The 18,618-nt window shown below is 46.1% G+C and overlaps 1 protein-coding gene across 1 annotated transcript; it reads right to left on the bottom strand.

Moving 5' to 3' along the window:
- Positions 1–884: 884 nt before the first annotated feature.
- CTTNBP2NL (CTTNBP2 N-terminal like) lies at positions 885–18,012 on the bottom strand. The gene is made up of 5 exons (XM_005429670.2): positions 18,004–18,012; positions 14,441–14,548; positions 5,461–5,691; positions 3,434–3,541; positions 885–2,701 (listed from the first exon to the last, which is right to left on the bottom strand). Exons 2-5 carry the CDS (start codon positions 14,537–14,539, stop codon positions 1,253–1,255), a joined length of 1,887 nt encoding a protein of 628 aa, XP_005429727.1. The 5' UTR covers positions 14,540–14,548; positions 18,004–18,012; the 3' UTR covers positions 885–1,252.
- Between the last annotated feature and the right edge of the window lie 606 nt (positions 18,013–18,618).

The following is an 18,618-nucleotide window of genomic DNA, read 5'->3' as shown; positions in this document are numbered from 1 at the left end:
AACCAGCTGCTTCTCCTGGGTCCAAATACTTCTCCACACACATGATCTGCCTCAAACTTAGGCAATTCCTCACTGAGGATTTTTTTAAAATCTCAGTGAATTGCTATGTTTTCTTCATATGAGGCAGAAGATCAAGAAGTGATAAATAGTTCCCTAATACACTGTGTGTTTAGCATGTATATGTGTGACATACTTACACATATTCACATATTCAATTCCACAGCAGCAATGATTTGGTTCCATATTTGCAGCCAAGGAAAGCCAGCCACAGCTAGTGGGTAAAATCCAGGTCAGTCAGACTTAACTGACACAGATGAGGAACAAAATTATTGCTTTTGTTTAAAGTCGAAGATCCCATTTACAGGTGTTGCAAAAAACCTGTATTGGATGGATGAGTTACTTTTTCAAGTAATAGTGAGATCTTTGCCAAGTAAGAGAAAGATCCTTTTCTCAGAAGTTCTACACACAACAGTAGAATGCTCAAAGAGCTTGAAAATTCCAGGTGATACACCAGAAAGCAGAGCTGAGCCATGTAAAGCACACAGGCATCTTGGCAGGAAAGCAGAAAGAACTGTATGGACAAGGAATATTGACAGAGAAGTAATCTGGATGATATCACAACTAAATTTTATCCCAAGAAACTCCTGTGTGCTTCCTCAAATAGCTGGGAGCTGCGTCCTGAAGGACATAGCCTGGCTGGCTGCACCAGTCTGGTGGTCACCTGGCAGAATCTGTAGCACATTTGCTAACTTACCTTAGCAAATGGAAAGAATTAAAAGGAAAACCAGTGTTGGTTTCAACATTCAGGACTCAGAAGAATTTGTTTCTGCAGCTAGATGTTCCCCTCCTCACCTTTTCCCAAGAATCACATTCATATTGCAGGCTTAGTTCAGGCACTTTTATAAAATGTTCATCTGGAATAAAAAGTCTGCAAAAATTATTTCTGCATAATTTAAAAATAGCATTTCAGTCCCATTAGAGGTTGATAGGTCCTACCACATGATTATGGTTGTTATCTCTAATGATTTGACTGCTGCCATGAGACATTTGGAGGCTACTGTATAGCTGTAGTTAAGGTTTCTTCATAAACAAAAATATTTTCCTACCTATTAAAAAGGAAAAAAAAATGTACTAAATGCTTTATACAGACAGAATCTGCTGCTATGGAAATAAATAACATGGAGTGGAAAAACAGTGTCTTAGCTGCAGGGTAAGCTAAGCTGTGGAATGTCACATTCCCATTTTCTGGAGACTAGCTGCTGCTTGGCAGGAGGATCTCCAGGTCCTTGCCATTTGACATGACAGTGCTGCTGGAGCAGCTACTGGCCACGTCCATGGGGGCACCCAGGGAGGAGGCTTTGCTGAGGGGAGCAGGAGCAGCAGGTGACTGAGCCAGGCCGGGTTTCTTCGGAGGAATGGGTGGAGGGTTCCCTCTTTCTGCCCTAGGAATGGTCGGTGACTTGATTCCAGGAGACAAGGGGCTGAGCGGGCTGGAAACCTTGACAGGGCTGGGGCAGTGCCCAGCCTCGGCTCTGGGGCTGCCAGCACTGGCCAGGCTCCGATAGTCCGTGCCAAAAGGGGAGCTGTTGGGGGACACAGGCTTGATGGGGCCCTGCTGGCTGGTGAACCTGGACAGCACCTGGGTGACCGTGTTGCGGGCCAGCTGCTTGGCAGCAGAGTTGTCTGCCAGGGTGGGGGACAGGTCCCGGGACGGGGGGCTCTGCAGGCCCCCTGGCTGGTGCTCCTGCTCTGCCTGGGACTGGAACTTGTGCCTGGCTGCGTGGAAACGCTGGTTGATGCCCACCTGGTAGGAGGACTGGTAGCCAGGGCTGCTGGCAGAGGCTCCCACCAAGCGCTTGGTCAGCACTGGTGAGGAGCAGGGAGAAGGGGTGAGGGAGGAGGCAGCTGTGCTGCTGGGAGACAGGGACACCCCAGCAGAGGGGAGCTGGTGCACCGGTGACTCTGTTCTTACAGGGGAACTTCCATTCTCCACTGCACTCTCTGGGGCTGCAGCAGATTTCTCCCTGTGAGCTTGGCTCTCTGCAGCATTCGTCTCCCCACCCATCTGCCCGTCTGTGTCACAATGCCCGTTGGATTTTGCATAGGAGTGAGCAGGTGCAGAGGGGCTGGCAAACACGGCGTGAACAGCTCTGCTGGTGCTGGCAGGGGTTGCTCGCTCTGCCTGCAGGCTCTCGGTCTGGCAGGACACAGACTTCACTGGGGGACTGTCAGTTGTGACCCCCCTGGACATCACCGAGGGGCTGGGATGCACGGGCTTGGAAGGACTGTGCTCCTGGCAAGAAGCCTCCAGCTCTTTCAGGGCTTTCTTCAGACATTCCACCTCTTCTTTGAGTGCTTTTGTACGGTTTTCTTCTCTGTTCAGCTTAGCTTTCAGCTGCTCTCTTTCAATGTCAAACTCTGAAAGTTGCTTTTCTACTTGTGCTTCCATCTGCAAGCCCCGCTTCCTCTTGGCTGCCAGCTCCTCTTCCAGTTTACTCACCTTACTTTTCTCCTTTTCCAATTTCAGGCTCAGTTCTGCTGTCTTCTGGCCCTCTTCAGCTGCTTTGGCAGTGGCTTTCTTGCACTCCACAACAAGCATGGAGGACAGTTGCTTGTGGCGTGCCCTTTCCTCCTCCAACTGGCTTGACAGCTTCTTCTGCTCCTTCTCAAACTTTTTCACTTGGGACTTTTCAAACTCCACCTGGAAGTTAAGAACAAAAGAGATTTTAAGGGTACCATAAAACCTCCTGAAAGCAAATGAAGGGTAACACCCCAAAAGGGAACAGGTTTACTGTGCATCTTGGAGAAATTACACAGTAAAAAATGACAATGGCTAAGAAAGAGGTTATTGCACCAGAAATCAGCAAAATAGTCTGGCACAACTCAGCTTGCACATAGTAACAATCATTACTTCCTAGGAGTTTTATCCTGTGTGAAATTTGACTGGCCTTTAGTGAGACACACACCCAGTCTGCCATGCACTGACAGAACAAGCAAAGCTTCCTTCCACCTCATTTACCACTTTGTCAGTTTGCCTTTTAAAGGCATTTAGGCTTTAAAATGCTGATGTGTTACGTATGCTTAACAAAGGCTACAGGCTTGAGTAACAGAAAACAGTGGCTTAAATATTTATTAGCCTCTCTGAACAACACCCCCAGGAGATCTTCCATGACTGATTCTGAATTTTGAGTACTTCAGCGAGCTATCAACTGTAAATGCAATCCTGTTCTTCCCAACTCCTCGGATTTCAGGCTGAAGTAAGATTTCAAAGCATTTCATTGCCTATTAATACCTTTCAGCCCTGCTCAGCTACCAAAACACACCGGGCAATTGAGCAGGGCTGTTTTCCATATCAGGAGGATAAAAGCTAGGAGTGCCTTGCAGAGGGAGTTCCTGCTCCTCTCCCACCCCAGCCCTGCCCTGTGGCTGGTACCTGCTGGGTGAGCCGCTCCCGCTCCTTCTCCAGCATGTAGGTGACATCGTCCCCCTCGGCCGTGTCCTGGGCGTGCCGCTGCCTCTCCTCCTCCAGGTCCAGGATCACCTGCCCAAAACACAGCAGCCATCAGGGCCAGGGCCTCCAGGCAGGCAGGCAGGGACACGGGACAGACACCAGGGCAGCTCTAGAGTGACAGGACAGCTCCAGAGGGACATGGGACAGACACCTGGGCAGCTCCAGTGACACGGGACAGACACCTGGGCAGCTCCAGGGACACGGGACAGACACCTGGGCAGCTCCAGAGGGACATGGGACAGACACCTGGGCAGCTCCAGAGGGACATGGGACAGACACCTGGGCAGCTCCAGTGACACAGGAGCTCCAGAGGGACATGGGAGAGCCACCAGGGCAGCTCCAGTGTGACACGGGACAGCCACCACTGCAGCTCCATGGGACAGCCACCACTGCAGCTCCAGACACCCGAGCTCAACTTGAGTCACAGAGAAGCAGCTCTTGGACAAGTCCAATGTATGTTATTATCTGGGCAAACTGAGTCATTTTGTGAAAGATGTTAAGGAAACCTCACACGGGATCTATTTTGCTATTAAATATCTAAATTGCACACTATTCCCCCAGACTGTGCAATATCCTTGGGAGGTTCATGCCATGAATGGTGCCCTCATTCCAGAAGGGCTGGGGCTGGAAGGGATCTCTGCAGGTCACCCAGTCCACCCCCTTGCCCTGGAGAGGGTTGCACAGATCAGTCCAGGAGGGTTCTGAATACTGGCAGGGAAGGAGAATCCACAACCCCTCCACAGCCTGTTCCAGGGCTCTGTCTCCCTCAAAGTAAGTCAGTTTTTCCTCATATTCAGCTGGAAATTCCTGTATTTCAGTTTGTGCCTCCTGTCCCTTGCAAGTCAGAATTTCCTGGCAGGACCATCACTCCAGGGCCCAGCAGGAGCAGAGGTGCAGCACGAGGAGACACAGGGCTCTAACAGCAGGACAGTGCCTCTGTGGCTCCAGCAGCAATTCCCAACAGGCTGCTCCCACTGCCTCACAGGGATTTGAGGACTCCAGTGTAAAGTTTATTTAAAAGAACATTAATTTGTTCTTCCACTTAAGAATAAGATGAGCTCTTGAAGTGAAACTGCTTCCCATAAGGGCCCAGTGAAGGAGCTCCTTCAGCTTTAACACTGAATTACATGAATAATTGAAATGCTATTAACAAAAAAGCCAGAATACAAACTTCCCAAGAGGCTCTGCTTATCACCAAAACTAAGCTCTCCCAACACATGCTCACCATGAATTTAGCAGCTCCTCAGTCTTCCTGAAATTTAAGCTTCCAAATAATGCTTAAATATTGTCAAGTATACATCCTTGTATACTTGAAGTAGACGGGAAGAGGAAAAGGTGAAAAAATATCTGATTTTACTCTATGACTTAGTTGGATATTTGGCTGAAAAGTGAAACCCAGCCTTGTTCTTACTTCTAGTGACATCAGTTTTTGTGGTACTGTGGTCTGACACCTGACCAAGCACTTTATTGGTGTCAATATACATTAAAGGTATGTCTGAAGAATTACAGGTGCTTCATTAAAGAAGCCAAATGGCAAGAAAAATATGGAGTGACTTTTGGTCACTCTATACTTCCTTAGGGAAGCACAAGGAGGTGCCTTCCCCTGGCAGCAGCTCTTCAATAACCACAGAGAACAAGTCCCAGGCAGAACAGTGATAGTTCTGCTGAGAATTCCACCTTCCAGAAAGCCTTTCTTGCATTTTGGGAAGCATTACACATCCCAGCTGTAAGCTGGATCCTTTCTGGTGTGTCCTAACAAAAACATTTCAAATTCTGGAATTATAACTAATTAGCTCACCAGCTGCATCCTCTGGCGTGGGAAGTTTAAACAAAGGTGCAAAGTCCTTTCAGTTACCAAGCCTCAGGGAACTGAAGTGGTTTTGCTGAAGTTAACTTGTTATTAAAATGCAACTGTAACTTCTGCACATCTTAATCGAGGCAACACCTACCTTTCTGTGTCTGCTTTCCGCAGCAGCGAGTTGGGATAACATTCTTTCCTGCATATTCTTGCAGTGTTTCATCACCACTTTCAAAATAGATAAAGGATTGGAGCATACTGGCTGCTTTTCACCATGATTCCCCTCTTTCAGTGTCTCAAAGTCTCTCTGCAAAGCCATCAGTGGATCACTGATGTTGTATTTCCCATAGCGTTCCTCAATGAATGTGTCCCTGTGCTGGGCCTGCAACACGAAAACAAATTTGCATTTTAACATACTCAAACTAGCTAAAGAAACGGGGCTTTGTAGTTAATATTCCTTTTTCCCAGTTTTCCATTTAAAGAGAATTTAACACAGTCTGATTCATATCCTGTTATCTGCTAGAAATAAAGGCAATAAAGACAAATCTTGCTTAAAACCACATCACATCCACAATATATCCAGTCTACAAACAGCCTCATACCACAGCTACCTGCCAGGGCCATGACTTACATTCCACAGCTGTGTGAAAGGAAAGAAGGTAAGTACCAACTCTTGCTCAACAAAAGATTTAATCATTTATTGTCGCATCAGTGAAAGAAGCAGTTGTGTGCTTTCCTTGGCTGTGCCACCACCAAAGAATTTCGTGTTGAACAATTAATGAGTTTCATTCTCGCAAGAGCCATCAATCTGTGAATTGTTAATAAAATCTTTAATGTTCTCATCCAGACTAAACAGAGTTTAGTTTCTCAAGACAGGAATGATGAGGTTTCCTTTGGTGCTTGTAGGAATTAAGACAACTCACACATCCCAGGCTCTGCATTTACAGTGCTTAATGGCTGGACTCGATGAGCTCAGAGCTCTCTTCCAGCCCCAATAATTCCATGAATCAGCCATTCCATCTGGAAATCTGTTTGTTAGGATACCCATAGGCTCATTCTATTCAATGATGACTGTAAGGGTCTAAAAACAAAACAAAATCTCATAGACAGATATAAAAGTATTATCTGTGTATTCACCACCATGATAAGAAACCAAATATTTATGCAACAAAAGACACAAAAAACCAGATGTAGATTCAAAAGAGCCCTCAGAGGCGTCCTGGCTCAAAGAAATCGAATCAGTGATTTCCAGTGAAATGGTTCTGGGCTGAATCCTGAGCATTTGTGAAAAGCTGTGACAGAGTTCCATTCCCCTGCATGTCCCTGACAGCACCGCCCATGCCCAGCAGAGCTGAGGCACCTGCCAAGAAACAACACCTGAGTATGAGACTGCAGCTGGGTTCCTCTGATTCCTCTGTAAGGACTGGTACCAGGACGGTTCACACCTTCTCTTTTCTGCAGGGTGTAAATGACTCCTCTGTTCTGCACTGGCGTGTCCCCAGTGAGGCCACAGAGGAAGATGGGGCTCCCTCTGCAGCACTGAAATGCAGGAGTGAGCCCCAGGACTTTGATAAAGTGTGTTTAATTTAGAACAGACTTCAGCATGTGTGATCTCCTCAAGGGTTCTGACCCTAGATGCCCTTTTCCTGCCACAGGACACACATCTTTCCCTTGAGCACCTGCTCCAAACAAACGCTGTCTGCGCCTTCTCAGGTGTGCTTTATCCTTCTGCTCCCAGCTGCAGAGCACAACCAGCAGATCTCCCATTCCCAGACAAGCACAGCAGCTCTCTGGAGCTGGTGCAGGGCCCTAAACTGAGTCCCAGACAAGGCCAACTCTGCTGCTGCTGGGAATGGCATCCAGCTGAACAAAGCTCTGAGTGCAGAGCCAGCCCGTGCCAGCCTCGCTGGGCACTGCCCAGAAACCCTTCATGAACAGCAATGGCAAACATCAGAAACCACCCATTGCTGATGGGACTGCACAAGGATGGCATTTAGACAGGAAAGATGGGCCTGACTCAAATGAAAAGACAGTTCAGAAGCCAGTGCTTCTTGGAATGGCTCTTTTGTCATGTCCCAGTATCAAAACCACAAATGCTTCCCTTGAGCACACCAGAGCAAGAGTCCCAGAAGTGTGGAACATCCCCACACAGCAGCTGGTAGAGCTACACTGGAACAGTGAGAGTGAAATAACAAAACTTGGCTTCACTCAAAGAGCTGGTGAGATTTGCTGGTTCCACCTGCATTCTGAAATGCAGCCATGTGATTAGCACTAAATAAACTAAAAAAAAGATTTTTGCTCTTAAAAGGAGAAGTGTTTGCATTACCTTGACAAGAGGCATAAAAAAACCCAACCCAAAATATCTTCTCCATGACCAAACTGGAGACATTCATCCTGTGAGTCCAGTTTGGAGCTGGATTTTAACCCTGCAGTAAACAAACGCAGAGGAACAGCTCACACTCCCAGACACCCCTCCCTCTCTATCAGCAATATCCGTCAGGAACTGTGGGTACCTTTGATCAGAGCTTCAGATATTGTTCTAACTTTACACAATAATAAAAAGGAGAGGAAGGAAAAGAGCAGCCCTGGAAATGGGAGAGCAGCCCTGGATAATGGAGCAGCCCTGGTTTAATGAATCACAGGAAAAACTACAGGTTTGGGGTTTTTTTTAGGAACAGGGAATCTTCTGCTTTTCTGAAGTGTTTATAAAAATGACTCAGTGAAAGCTCCATGTAAGTGTGGAGGGAATTTCTAAGTGACTCAAGCATTAATAAGTCTGTAAATATGAACTGGGATCTCCATCCAGCTGGCCTTACAGCTTTGACAGATGAGTTTAATCCCGCCTCATCCCAGCGCTGCCATTCCACCCACAAACATGGCAGGGACCCTTCAGAAGGGCACCAGTGCTTCAGCTGTGCACACAAACCCTGCCTTTACTGCTGGGCTACCAAACAAGAGCTCCAAAACCTGAGATTAAGGTGATTTTTGCAGTACTGAAGGTGTAACAAAAGCCACGTTTTCCTCTGCTCCTCACAGCACTGAGCTCTGAACTCTGAATAAGCCACCCACTCTGAATTCAGTGGGGTGGTTTATTTCCTGTTTGGGAAAGAACACGAAGTTCTTCCTTGCTACTTTGACCAATTAAGTATTTTCCTGAACTAGCATGACAAACAGATGAGACTATCATAACATTTAGAGCTTTCTCAAGTCCAGCTATTCTTCTTCAGTAGCCAGCAGAGCATAAACATTTAATTAAAGTTGTCTAGACTGGAGAAAGTCTTAACCAGGTCATCCTCCACCGAGCACACGACGTTTGCAAAAACAAACCCAGTGCTTTGGCGTTGGGGCCACTTGGAAATGCAAACAGGGATTTTCCAGCCTGGGACACCTCTGTCCTGCAGAGCAGCCCCTGGGCCACCTGAACCACTGAGGCAGCTCGTGGAAAATGCATTTACAGCGCCACAGTCTCCAGAGTCACTTTATACAGGCGTGGCAATGTCACAGACAATTGTGCTCCTCCCTGAGACAGCTCTGCAACTCAGCTGCTGTCACTGGAGGTCACATCAAAATCTTCAACCCTTCTGATTTGTCCTGTCTGAACTGGACTCTACCTTAACTAGCTGTTCAACTTTCAGAACAGAAGGAACTTGACGGAGGAACACTCTGTTAGTGACCCCAAAGTGAAAAAAATCAACCTAGATCTCAGATCCCAGCACAGAAAACACAAATCCACAGAAAATCAAGGTTAAACGAAAATGAAATAAGGTTACAAAATGCAGTGTTAGTTAAGGAGTGGAAAATTTCATCTGAACAGTAGAGATGACATACATACCTCCAACATCAGCAATGGTGCTTTGAAAGAAGATGCAATTCTGTGCAATTACATCTTCTGATTTAGTACCTCCACCTCTATCATCTCCAACATGCAGAACTGTGAATTTCCCAACAAAATACTCGAATTCCAGAAACCACTAAATGGATTATTCAGCAATTTTCAAGACTATTAAACTGACCTCTCCCAACAGGAAACGAAGATAACATATAAGCTTGGGGTGCTTTTAAAAAGAAGGAGGAACTATACATGTGAACTACTCTTAAAAATACACTTCCAGGAGACTGGAAAAATTAGGCATAAGCAGAGGGGGTTCCACTGAAACTGGCTGGCTTTGAGCTCCAGCTGGGGTAATGGGCCACTGCTAGTCTGTCTGGGAAGAGATAATTCTGATTTTATGGGGCAGAAGCAATATCTGACCCAACTGAAAAGATGTTTCCTGGGCAGGCAGGCAAAGCAAAGGCTTTGCTTTGTTAGGAAAAAGCTACTGTTTCCTCTTGGGATTTCCAGGCTGTTTTGGGATGTTCCCCACAACCCATTTCTGTATTTTTTTAAAAATAAAATATTTCTTTCTACTGAAACCTTGTTTATGTGACAGAATATTCTCTCTCTCTTCAGTAATCTTTACAACTTGTTTTACTGGAACATCAAACAGGGAATTTCCAGGACCTGTTTCAAGTGTTTTTTTGGACATCAAGTAGAGAATTTCTCCTCCCTGTAATTTCAGAGTTCAGGTTTTAACCCTTGGTACACAACAAACACACTCTTAATTAACTCCAGCTACTGAGTTTGCAGTTCTCCAGTGATAATTTGCACAGCAGTTTCTCCTTCATGTAGCAGAGAGTAGAATAAGCTTTAAATAGCTCCTTACTGCCTTGAACTTCCTTATTAGCTTCTCTCCCCAGAGACAGAAGTTGGGAATAAAGACAGGCTGAGGTCACAGCAAGCACTGAGAGAGAAGGGAAATGGGGGTGGGGACCTCTTGCTTTGCCCAAAAATAAATGTCAGAATGCTGGAGTGGGACTTGCAGTGTTGCACCAGCTCTGCAGCAATGCCAGGCACAGAGCCACCAGTAAATTGTCCAAATGCAGCATCTGTCCTAATTGCCATCATTATATCGAGTGAGCAGACCTGATAAACGAGAGCTACCCACACTTGCCCAAGCAAGACCTGTTACCTGTGGTGTTATCAGCTTTGAAAAACAGAATAAGCTTTCTCAGGAAATGTCCAGCAGCTCAGAGCTGCACTTCCTTTGCTGGGAGCTGTGGTGCCAGGCTGGCTGTGCCTGGGGCGGTGCTGCAGGGCTGCCCTGTGCTCAGGACAGGCTGTGGGCACCCCAAAACCAGCTGGGACCCAGAGCAGCAGCCCTTCCAGCAGGGAATGCACGGCCACAGCTCTCTGCTCCTGCTCAGCACACGCCTGGGACTCTGGAGGTGAGCAGGGGCAGCTTTGAAAGATACTGGCAAACCGAGCTGCTTCAAGCAAGAAACAAACAAAAACCTCCCCAGGCTTGCAATAAGGGCTGTAAGGAATGCCTGCATTCCAGCAAACAGCACCCATGGGAACACTGCTCCATGGAAGCTGCTTTCTAAGTGATGCACAAGCCCAATTTGCCCCATCTGTGAAAGATTTAACAGCAGGAACGTTTTGTATTACTGAACTTTTTATTTAAACAAGAGGCAAGCTTAAGTTTTTCAAACTGCACTGCAAATCTAATTGCTAAATCTACTAACAAACAACACCTAGTTTTTCATTAATATTGCTTTATAGTGCATCACTGCACTCAGAAGTAAAGAGATGAATACCAGCTCCCAGTCATTAACACAAAATAGTTTCTATTCCAGTGTAAATTGCCTGAGGCCTTATTAACATAAAGGAACAAGCCAGAAAGCTGCTTCCTGTTTTCTAAAAGTAAACAGAACCTCAGCTCTAATGTATGGAAAGCAGGGGGGAGGGAACAAAGTGCTCTGACACAGTGATAGAGATCCATTTAAATATTGAATTGTTTCCAGTCGTGGTGTGCTGTTTCAGAAGGCAAACTGTGGCTCATGCAACCCTTCCTACACTGCAATGAGGACTGGGAGTCTAACTCTCAGGATTATGCAACTCTCTGACAGCATCTGGGTTTTTTGGATGATATAAACACAATTATAACTACAGGAAAAGGAACACAATAAGAAGTCAGGCTTAAAATCTGTTCCAAGGAGAACATTGAAATTTATGTAGTGGACAGGAAGCTACTTTCAGACAAAAAAAAAAAAAAGTTTTTTTTTTTTTCCAAAGAGGTTTTAAAACAGAGGAAGCAAACTGAAGCACTGGGAAAGAATATTTTGAATACAGTCAGTTTGTCAGACAGCAAGGAAGAAAGGGCCAGGATTTGGGGAGAGGGGGGAAAAAGGAGTGAGTTCAACAAGCAGTGTCTGGAAGGCCTGGCTCAGCAGCTCAATCCTGACACAGAGAAACGGGGCCAGTGCCAGCCAACAAGTGCCTGATACCATGAGGGAGAGGAAAACTATTTTAAGCTTTGTCATCTGCATGCATGGATTCCTTCTGCTAAATGCCAGATGCAAAATGTTTGTCTCTAAGCGTGCAGGAATATCAATTATTGCAGACTGTACGACAACCAGATGACATGTTTACAAATTAAGGTACTCTTCCTCTGCAAGTGCCTGTCCTTTCCTATAATGTACCACAGGACTTGACTCAAACAACCAGAGCTCAGAATCATTTGAATCTGAAGCAGAAGTAAAATTAGTCCATGAAAGGAAATGTGTTTTTGTTACTATGGGGGAAGCAAACAGGCAGATAAAATTCTGATTTCCAGCCACTGACATCTACATGTTTAACATAACTGCTGGAGAAAAATCACTGCTGTGGTTCAGAGTTATGCAATCCCCTAGGAAAGTTCAGAGGATTGTACTCCACCTGCTCCCAGCATATACCCACATTTGACATAAAACTCTCACTGCTCCAAAGAAAGGCAGCTGCCGAGGCAGCACAGACACCCTGTCCATGGCCCTTGGGGAGCTGAGAGCTGTGGGACCATGTCAGACAGGTCCTGTGTGAGGAACAACAGCTGCCCCCAGCCCCAGGGTCCCACTCCTCTGCTGGAAACTACAGCGCCATTTATCCAACTTGTACAAGTCAAACTAAATGCTCTCAAAGAGTGCAAATCTTTAACTCAGAAGTTGTTTTCATTCAGGGCAGCACTTTTATGCATCAAAAGGTGAGTAAACAGATTAGCAAGGTTTCCTTTAATTAGTCACACACAAAGCCTTTCGGCCAGTGAGGCACGGTAATGCTGTTACCACAGCTACTATCAGCAAACAATGAGAAAAACAGTGTGAGGCCAGTATTTCTCTAGCTGTATATTCCAAATAAATGGAGAAAGCAGAGCTGGAAGGGCTCTGCGGCTGAGCCTTTGGCCAGGCAGAGATGAAGCAGGTACAGGAGTCCTCCTTGCAGAGCTGCTGCCAGCAGGGCCAGCCCAGGCTGCAGCACCACTGGGGACAGCTCAGGAGCCACAGAGCAGCACAGCTGGGCACCTACAGCCCCTCACCGTGCTGCAGGAACCGGCCAGACCCCGGGGCTGGCAGCTTTTCCCCGAGATCACCCTGAGGAGGCAGCAAGAGCCAGCTTGGATTTGAAGCTTTCATTGCCCTGTCCCACCAGCTCCAGCTGTCCTCACAATCCTGAGATGAAACACTGCAGCACATCCCTGACAGAGGAAGGGGAAAACAGCCCTAACCTTTCATTAGATCAGTATTTTATACTCCATAATTATCAAGCATAGGTTACAATTTCATTTAATTTCTTCTCAGTTATGAGTACTTGACAAATTATGTCAAAGGGTATTCTTAGTGTATTAATCTCCTCACACAAGAGGGAAGTGCAGGTTAAATTTCAACAGGAAGGATAATTGCTTTACACTACTGGAAGGTAGGCAATAAAAAGCCTCTGGAATGGAGCTGCTGCATTTCTTCCCATTGGTCTCTCTGTGCTCCACTGTACACTGAAATACTGAAGGGAGGCTTGTTTGGGTAACACATTCTGACCACACACAGTGAAAAGATGGATCTCAGGACAGAGCAGAAACTTACAAGTGTGTATCACAGCAGAAAACAAACCTTACACCAGACCAATAGTTTTGAGAGGGTAACAATATTCCTCCAAAATGAAAGGATTATCTAAATGGAAAAGCAACCAACAACAAACACAAGCATCCCAACTGTCCTGGAGAAGGATATGCCTCCACTCCCCTGAAAGATGTTTGGAATCAAGCTGGAGAAGCTTCTGCTGGAAAAGCAACTCCCTGCATCTCTCAGGCCTGGAAGCTGCCATTCCTCTTTTGAAATAGCTGCAAGTTTTACACATTGTGAGCAATGACAGGTCAGCTTGAAAAAGCCTTCAAGATTCAACCCTGAGACAACTAATTCCTTCCAAAATTGACCCCTGCCATCATTTATACCACTGATTTTTTCACTTTGCTAAGGCTGAGTGCCAAGCAGGCATCCTTCAAAGAGCAGCAGAACTACACATGGACAATGTATTTTCTAAAATAATGTGCAGGTTCAGTACCAACACAGCACACTGTGCAGAGAGCCACAGTCCCTGGTCCAGGCCAGCAGAGCACAGAGCTCACACCACAGCAGCAGTGTGCCCCTGCAAGAGGAGGCTCCAGCACCAGCCCTGCCTTGTCCCATCACATCCTCCCACAGCACCACGAGCCCAGCTGCACTGACACGGATTGAAAGTGCCTTTTGGGAGCAGTTTTAGCTGGCATCTGCCTCACTGGAGGGTTACACTAATGCTCCTGCCAGCAAAGGGAAAGAGTAAGCAGCTGAGCACTCAGGGCTGCTGCTCTCAGCAGTGCCAGCTTATGGTGGCTTAGTCAACACAAAGCCATGGATGCTTTTTACCCAGTGTGACGTTATTGTCACTAAAAGACTCATCTATGATCCCTCTTGGGGAGAAGAGTTCCTGCTTTAAGCAGCTCTCCTTGCTAAAGGAGAAAAAAAAACCTAGAAAGGAATTCTGGTGGACCTTTTACACAGCAGAAACACATGGTTCTTTATCAGAAAGGATGAAAACACACATGTAACACTGTATTTCAATAGCAAAATGCTTCTTGCAGACAGCTTCTGAGACAAAAATTATCTACAGCATTTACTATGTAATCCTGCGGATATTAAATGGGATTCTGAACCAGTAATGAACTTCACCTTGGATACAAGCTCTCTGCAGAACTCACAGTAGTACTGTTGTCACGTTTGTTTCTTATCCTGATACTTCAACCTACCTTTAAAGCCTCTATGACAAGATCTCTTGCTTCTAATTCTCCCTCAAGAATGCTAAACAGCGTCAGTAGTTCTGGTTTGCTGAGTTTTTCCAGATTCATCCTGAAAACCTGAAAAATAATGAAACCCAGTTTAGCAGGCATTTCTTTGGACATTAATATCAGTATTCGAAGCTATGACATATAATCTCCATTTAACCTCAGCTTCCAGCTTTCTGGACTGCAAATTGCCCTGAGGGGGGATAATTTTCTCTCCAGCTTCCAGCACCAGTTGCAGAAGATGCATTTGTCACCTCCTCCCAGGGGACAGGAACACATGCACTCCCAGATGGCGATGGCAGAATGTGTGGGCTGACAGGACAGGACAAAATTCACCGAGCAGCAGCCAAAGTTAACAGGAGAGGGGAAAAACAAGGATATTCAGAAATCATACTGATTACACATCTGCCTCCCACAGCTGCAAACACCACTGAGGAGCTGTGATGAATGAGGGCCAACGTGGGCCACCCACAGGAGCTCAGCAGTGCTGGGATCTGCTTCCTGGGAATGCCATTAGCCATACTGATGGAGCAGGCCCAAACCCCTGCACAGAAATCAATGCCACAGAAAATACACACTTCATTACTGTTCTTTCAAACTGTTTCAATATCAGCATCATTTATTAAATATAATTTTACTGCCCACATAAGAAGATCCATCATCTGAACTGCACATAAAGAGGCTTCATATTCCCTTGCATCTTTGCTGATACACTTAACACTGTCCCATAATAAGCCTTTTTGTTACACTATTTTGTTAAAAATGGAAATAATTTCAGAAAAATTCCTTGTCTCTGATGAAAATATACCCATTGATACAGTCTTGTGCTTTGCACAACCATCAAATATACTTTTCTGAGTCCAAGTCACGTCCATCTTTCACCACACTTCGTGTCAAGCAGAAAATGCTACAGCATCAAGAAGCTACTCAGAGATATCCAACTCCAGTGGCAAGTGATAAAGGGTTAAATTAGCCCCTGCTGGAGAATCTATCCAGCTGAAACATTCAGCTGAAGTCTAGCTTGTCTGAAGTCACTGCTCCTTTACAACTGATTTGCATAACTGTGCCTTGGAGAGTTATACACAAAAGCAAGTTCTGTCTTGTTTGTGCCAGAGCAGCTTTCCAGTGGCTGGGAACAGAAAGTTCTGTAGTCATCATACAGCAACAGAAATCAGAAATCTGCTCTGTGCCCCTCTGCTAGGCAGGGAAGTGTCTCATCACACCCACATTCCTGCCTCACACGGTGTTTTACATGGAATTCCAGAAAGCAGCAGCGTTTCTTACAGGCTCTGCTGGCTCTCCCTCCCTTGGCATGGGCTGCTCAAGGAAACACCAGTGGAAGGGACCACGAGTGGCTGTTCCAAAACCCAGCTGAGCTGGACACCACAGACTTGTCCCATTGCATTTCTGTTCCCTGCTGCAGAGCCAGTCACAGATTCAAGAGGAAAACCCCCAAGTGGAACGTTTGGGAAATCTGCTCATGTTTGTCATCGTGCCAAAAAACCTTGATCAAAACTTGACACAAAGGCACAACTTAGGAAACTCACTGTACTGACTAAAATCCCATTTCTGTGGGCCAGGGCAGTGCTGGTCACCTCTGGTCAGTCTGTGGATCCTGGCAGAGATGTCCAGGTGGGAGCTTGACCATCTCCCTCTCTCTGGACATGGCTGGTGGGCTCTGCTGCCATGGGGAGCCTGGCTACTGAGACCACGTGGAAGGAGTATGATTTACAACTTGGTCATCTCAGAAAAATGGAAGAGAGGGCAACAGAAGCAGCAAATAAATGCTAAAACATTACGAAGTAGTTACACAGAGTGAGAAAAGACATAGCCTGGTTCTAGTCTTTGATATTTACCATGTTTGTGCTGGTGCTCATGTCAAAGCTGCAGCATTTCCCTGGGCAGCCTTTAGATGTGGAATATCCAAACATCTGCTTAGGAGGTGCATGGCTTGATTTCAAAACCATCTCAGTCCTTGCTCAGACTGAATTCACAGGTTCTAAGACTGAAGCAATACCAGTGGGAAATACCTTTTATTGCCAGACACTCACCAGGTTACAGTAGCACTGGGGCATTATAAACCTGAATGAAAAAGGAGATCTTAGAACAAAGTGTATCATATAATTCTGTTACCCCAGGACAGTAAGTGTTGGACATGGACTTTCAACATGACAGTATCCATGCTTTTCCTTTAAAAAGAGATGATGTGGAAATGTGCAGCTGCATCTCCCCAAGAGCTACCAAGCAGCTCAGTCTTATAGCAAGGACAGCTACCAGCTGCAGGTTGGTATTTTAAAGCTATTAGTCAGGGCAGCAGTAATTTCTGCTCTATATTCTAACTACTCCCATTGTGACTTGTACTTCCCAGTGTTGTAGGAATAAGCCATGCTATTCTTACCACGCCTCTGTAGTCTTTAATGTGCTTAAGAACATAAACAAGCCCTGTCCTAAAATATACAGGTAAAAATACTTAAGAGAAATAAAGAGCAGGAGCTAGTGTGCACAGTAATCATTTACCCAACAACAAGAGGTAACATTACAGGTATGTAAGTGGTACAGCCTCAGCTTCCTCATGTGCAACCTGCTGCAGAAGATCTGCATCAGTTCCTTCACACTGCTGTGGGAACAGCCTGGGAGCAGATGCAACAAATAAAGTCACTGCTCTAAAAACCCACTAAAATGTACCTGTATTCTCCAGTGCTCTGCAGGGAACCTTCAGAGCACCCCAGGCAGATGTCTGTTATGCTGAATGGACCACAATCCCAAGCATTCCCTTTAAGGGCCATTCTGCACTTGGCAGCTGAAAATTCGTGGGAAAAAAAGCCCTGTTCATTTGATGTTACTATTTTACAGAAACAAGAAGCATCTCTGGATCAGAGAGATAATAAGCATGCATTTGAGCTCCTTTTTCCTTATCCAAATCTAAATCCAAATCCCTTCCCAGCCCTCCAGGCTCCTGAGCTGACCTTTCCAAGGCTCTTTCAAGCTACACATCCCAGTGCCTTCCCTCATCCCATGCTTTATCAAAAGATCACACCAACTCTACTAAATTACACAGTTCGCCCCCTAGCCAACAGTCTCGTTCTACCAAAGGGATCTGGGCACTTCAGCTGGGGAACCTGAGCCTCCATTGCCAAACCTTTAACCAAGAGACAGAGCTTCCCAGCATCAGAAACAAGATCCAGCAAGTGTCAGGGCACGGTACCCCTTTACATCCAGGGAAATACACTGAGTGCACTCACACAGATCACAAACCACAAAGACCTTGTTGTTTAGTCTGATTACATAAATATTTTCACTGAGTCTGAGATACACCACCATTTTTGGACAATAAGCCAGAGTTTAGAGCATAAACAAAGATAATCACTTTCTGCTTGCCTAAAGGTGAGCTTCCTTTCAGCTACAGACCACTGGAGTCCCCTTGACAGAGCCATGCCCACCCTGCAAGGAGAAAACACCTTTCTAAGAAAGCTATTTCCCGGTATTTCACTGAAAATAACCATGGAGAGCAGTTTAAGTGTCCGTACACCAAGAGAGCGGGGGAGTTATCTCTGGCATGTGCCACTTGAGGAACTCTCAGATAGGCTGGCAGCCGTGGCAGCTCCCCCGCGCCCTCAGCCACGGCGGGGTGATCCTGAAAGCACACCAGGTTACAGCTCACTGCTCTCCACACGCGGGCACAACCCCCCAGAGAATGCTGCCAGCTCAGGAGAACCTCGCCCTCCCACCTCCAGGGCTGGAGTCGGGGCCAGGAACCCAAGGGGAGCTGAAAGCACAGCCCGAGACATGGGGAGGCAGCTTCAGGATCCTCTGCGAGCTCTTGGCTCAAAACTCTTCCACTTTTTAAAAAAAACATCACGAAGAACAAAGCTTGTAGCTCCTTCTTCCTCTGAAAGAGGGTATTTCCTAAACCTACACCAACGCAACAATGCCACAATGCCGATAATTCTGAATCAGCTTAATTGTCTTTCCTGTGTTCCTGAAGAGGAACCAGCATTTTCCAGAAGCCAGCACGGGCAGTCGTGTAATCACATTAATGGGAGAACTGAAATGACCAGTTGGAGAAGTCCTGACAGACAAGTTCCCAAAACTGCTTCTGCGTGTATCGAGTGGTGTTTGAGTAGTTTCAATAATTACATATG

The sequence above is a fragment of the Geospiza fortis genome, unplaced genomic scaffold, assembly GCF_000277835.1.
Source record: "Geospiza fortis unplaced genomic scaffold, GeoFor_1.0 scaffold601, whole genome shotgun sequence".
NCBI classification, from domain to species: domain Eukaryota; kingdom Metazoa; phylum Chordata; class Aves; order Passeriformes; family Thraupidae; genus Geospiza; species Geospiza fortis.
The sequence above is the reverse complement of the archived record's forward strand: the minus strand, read 5'-3'. Positions and strand labels throughout refer to the sequence as shown.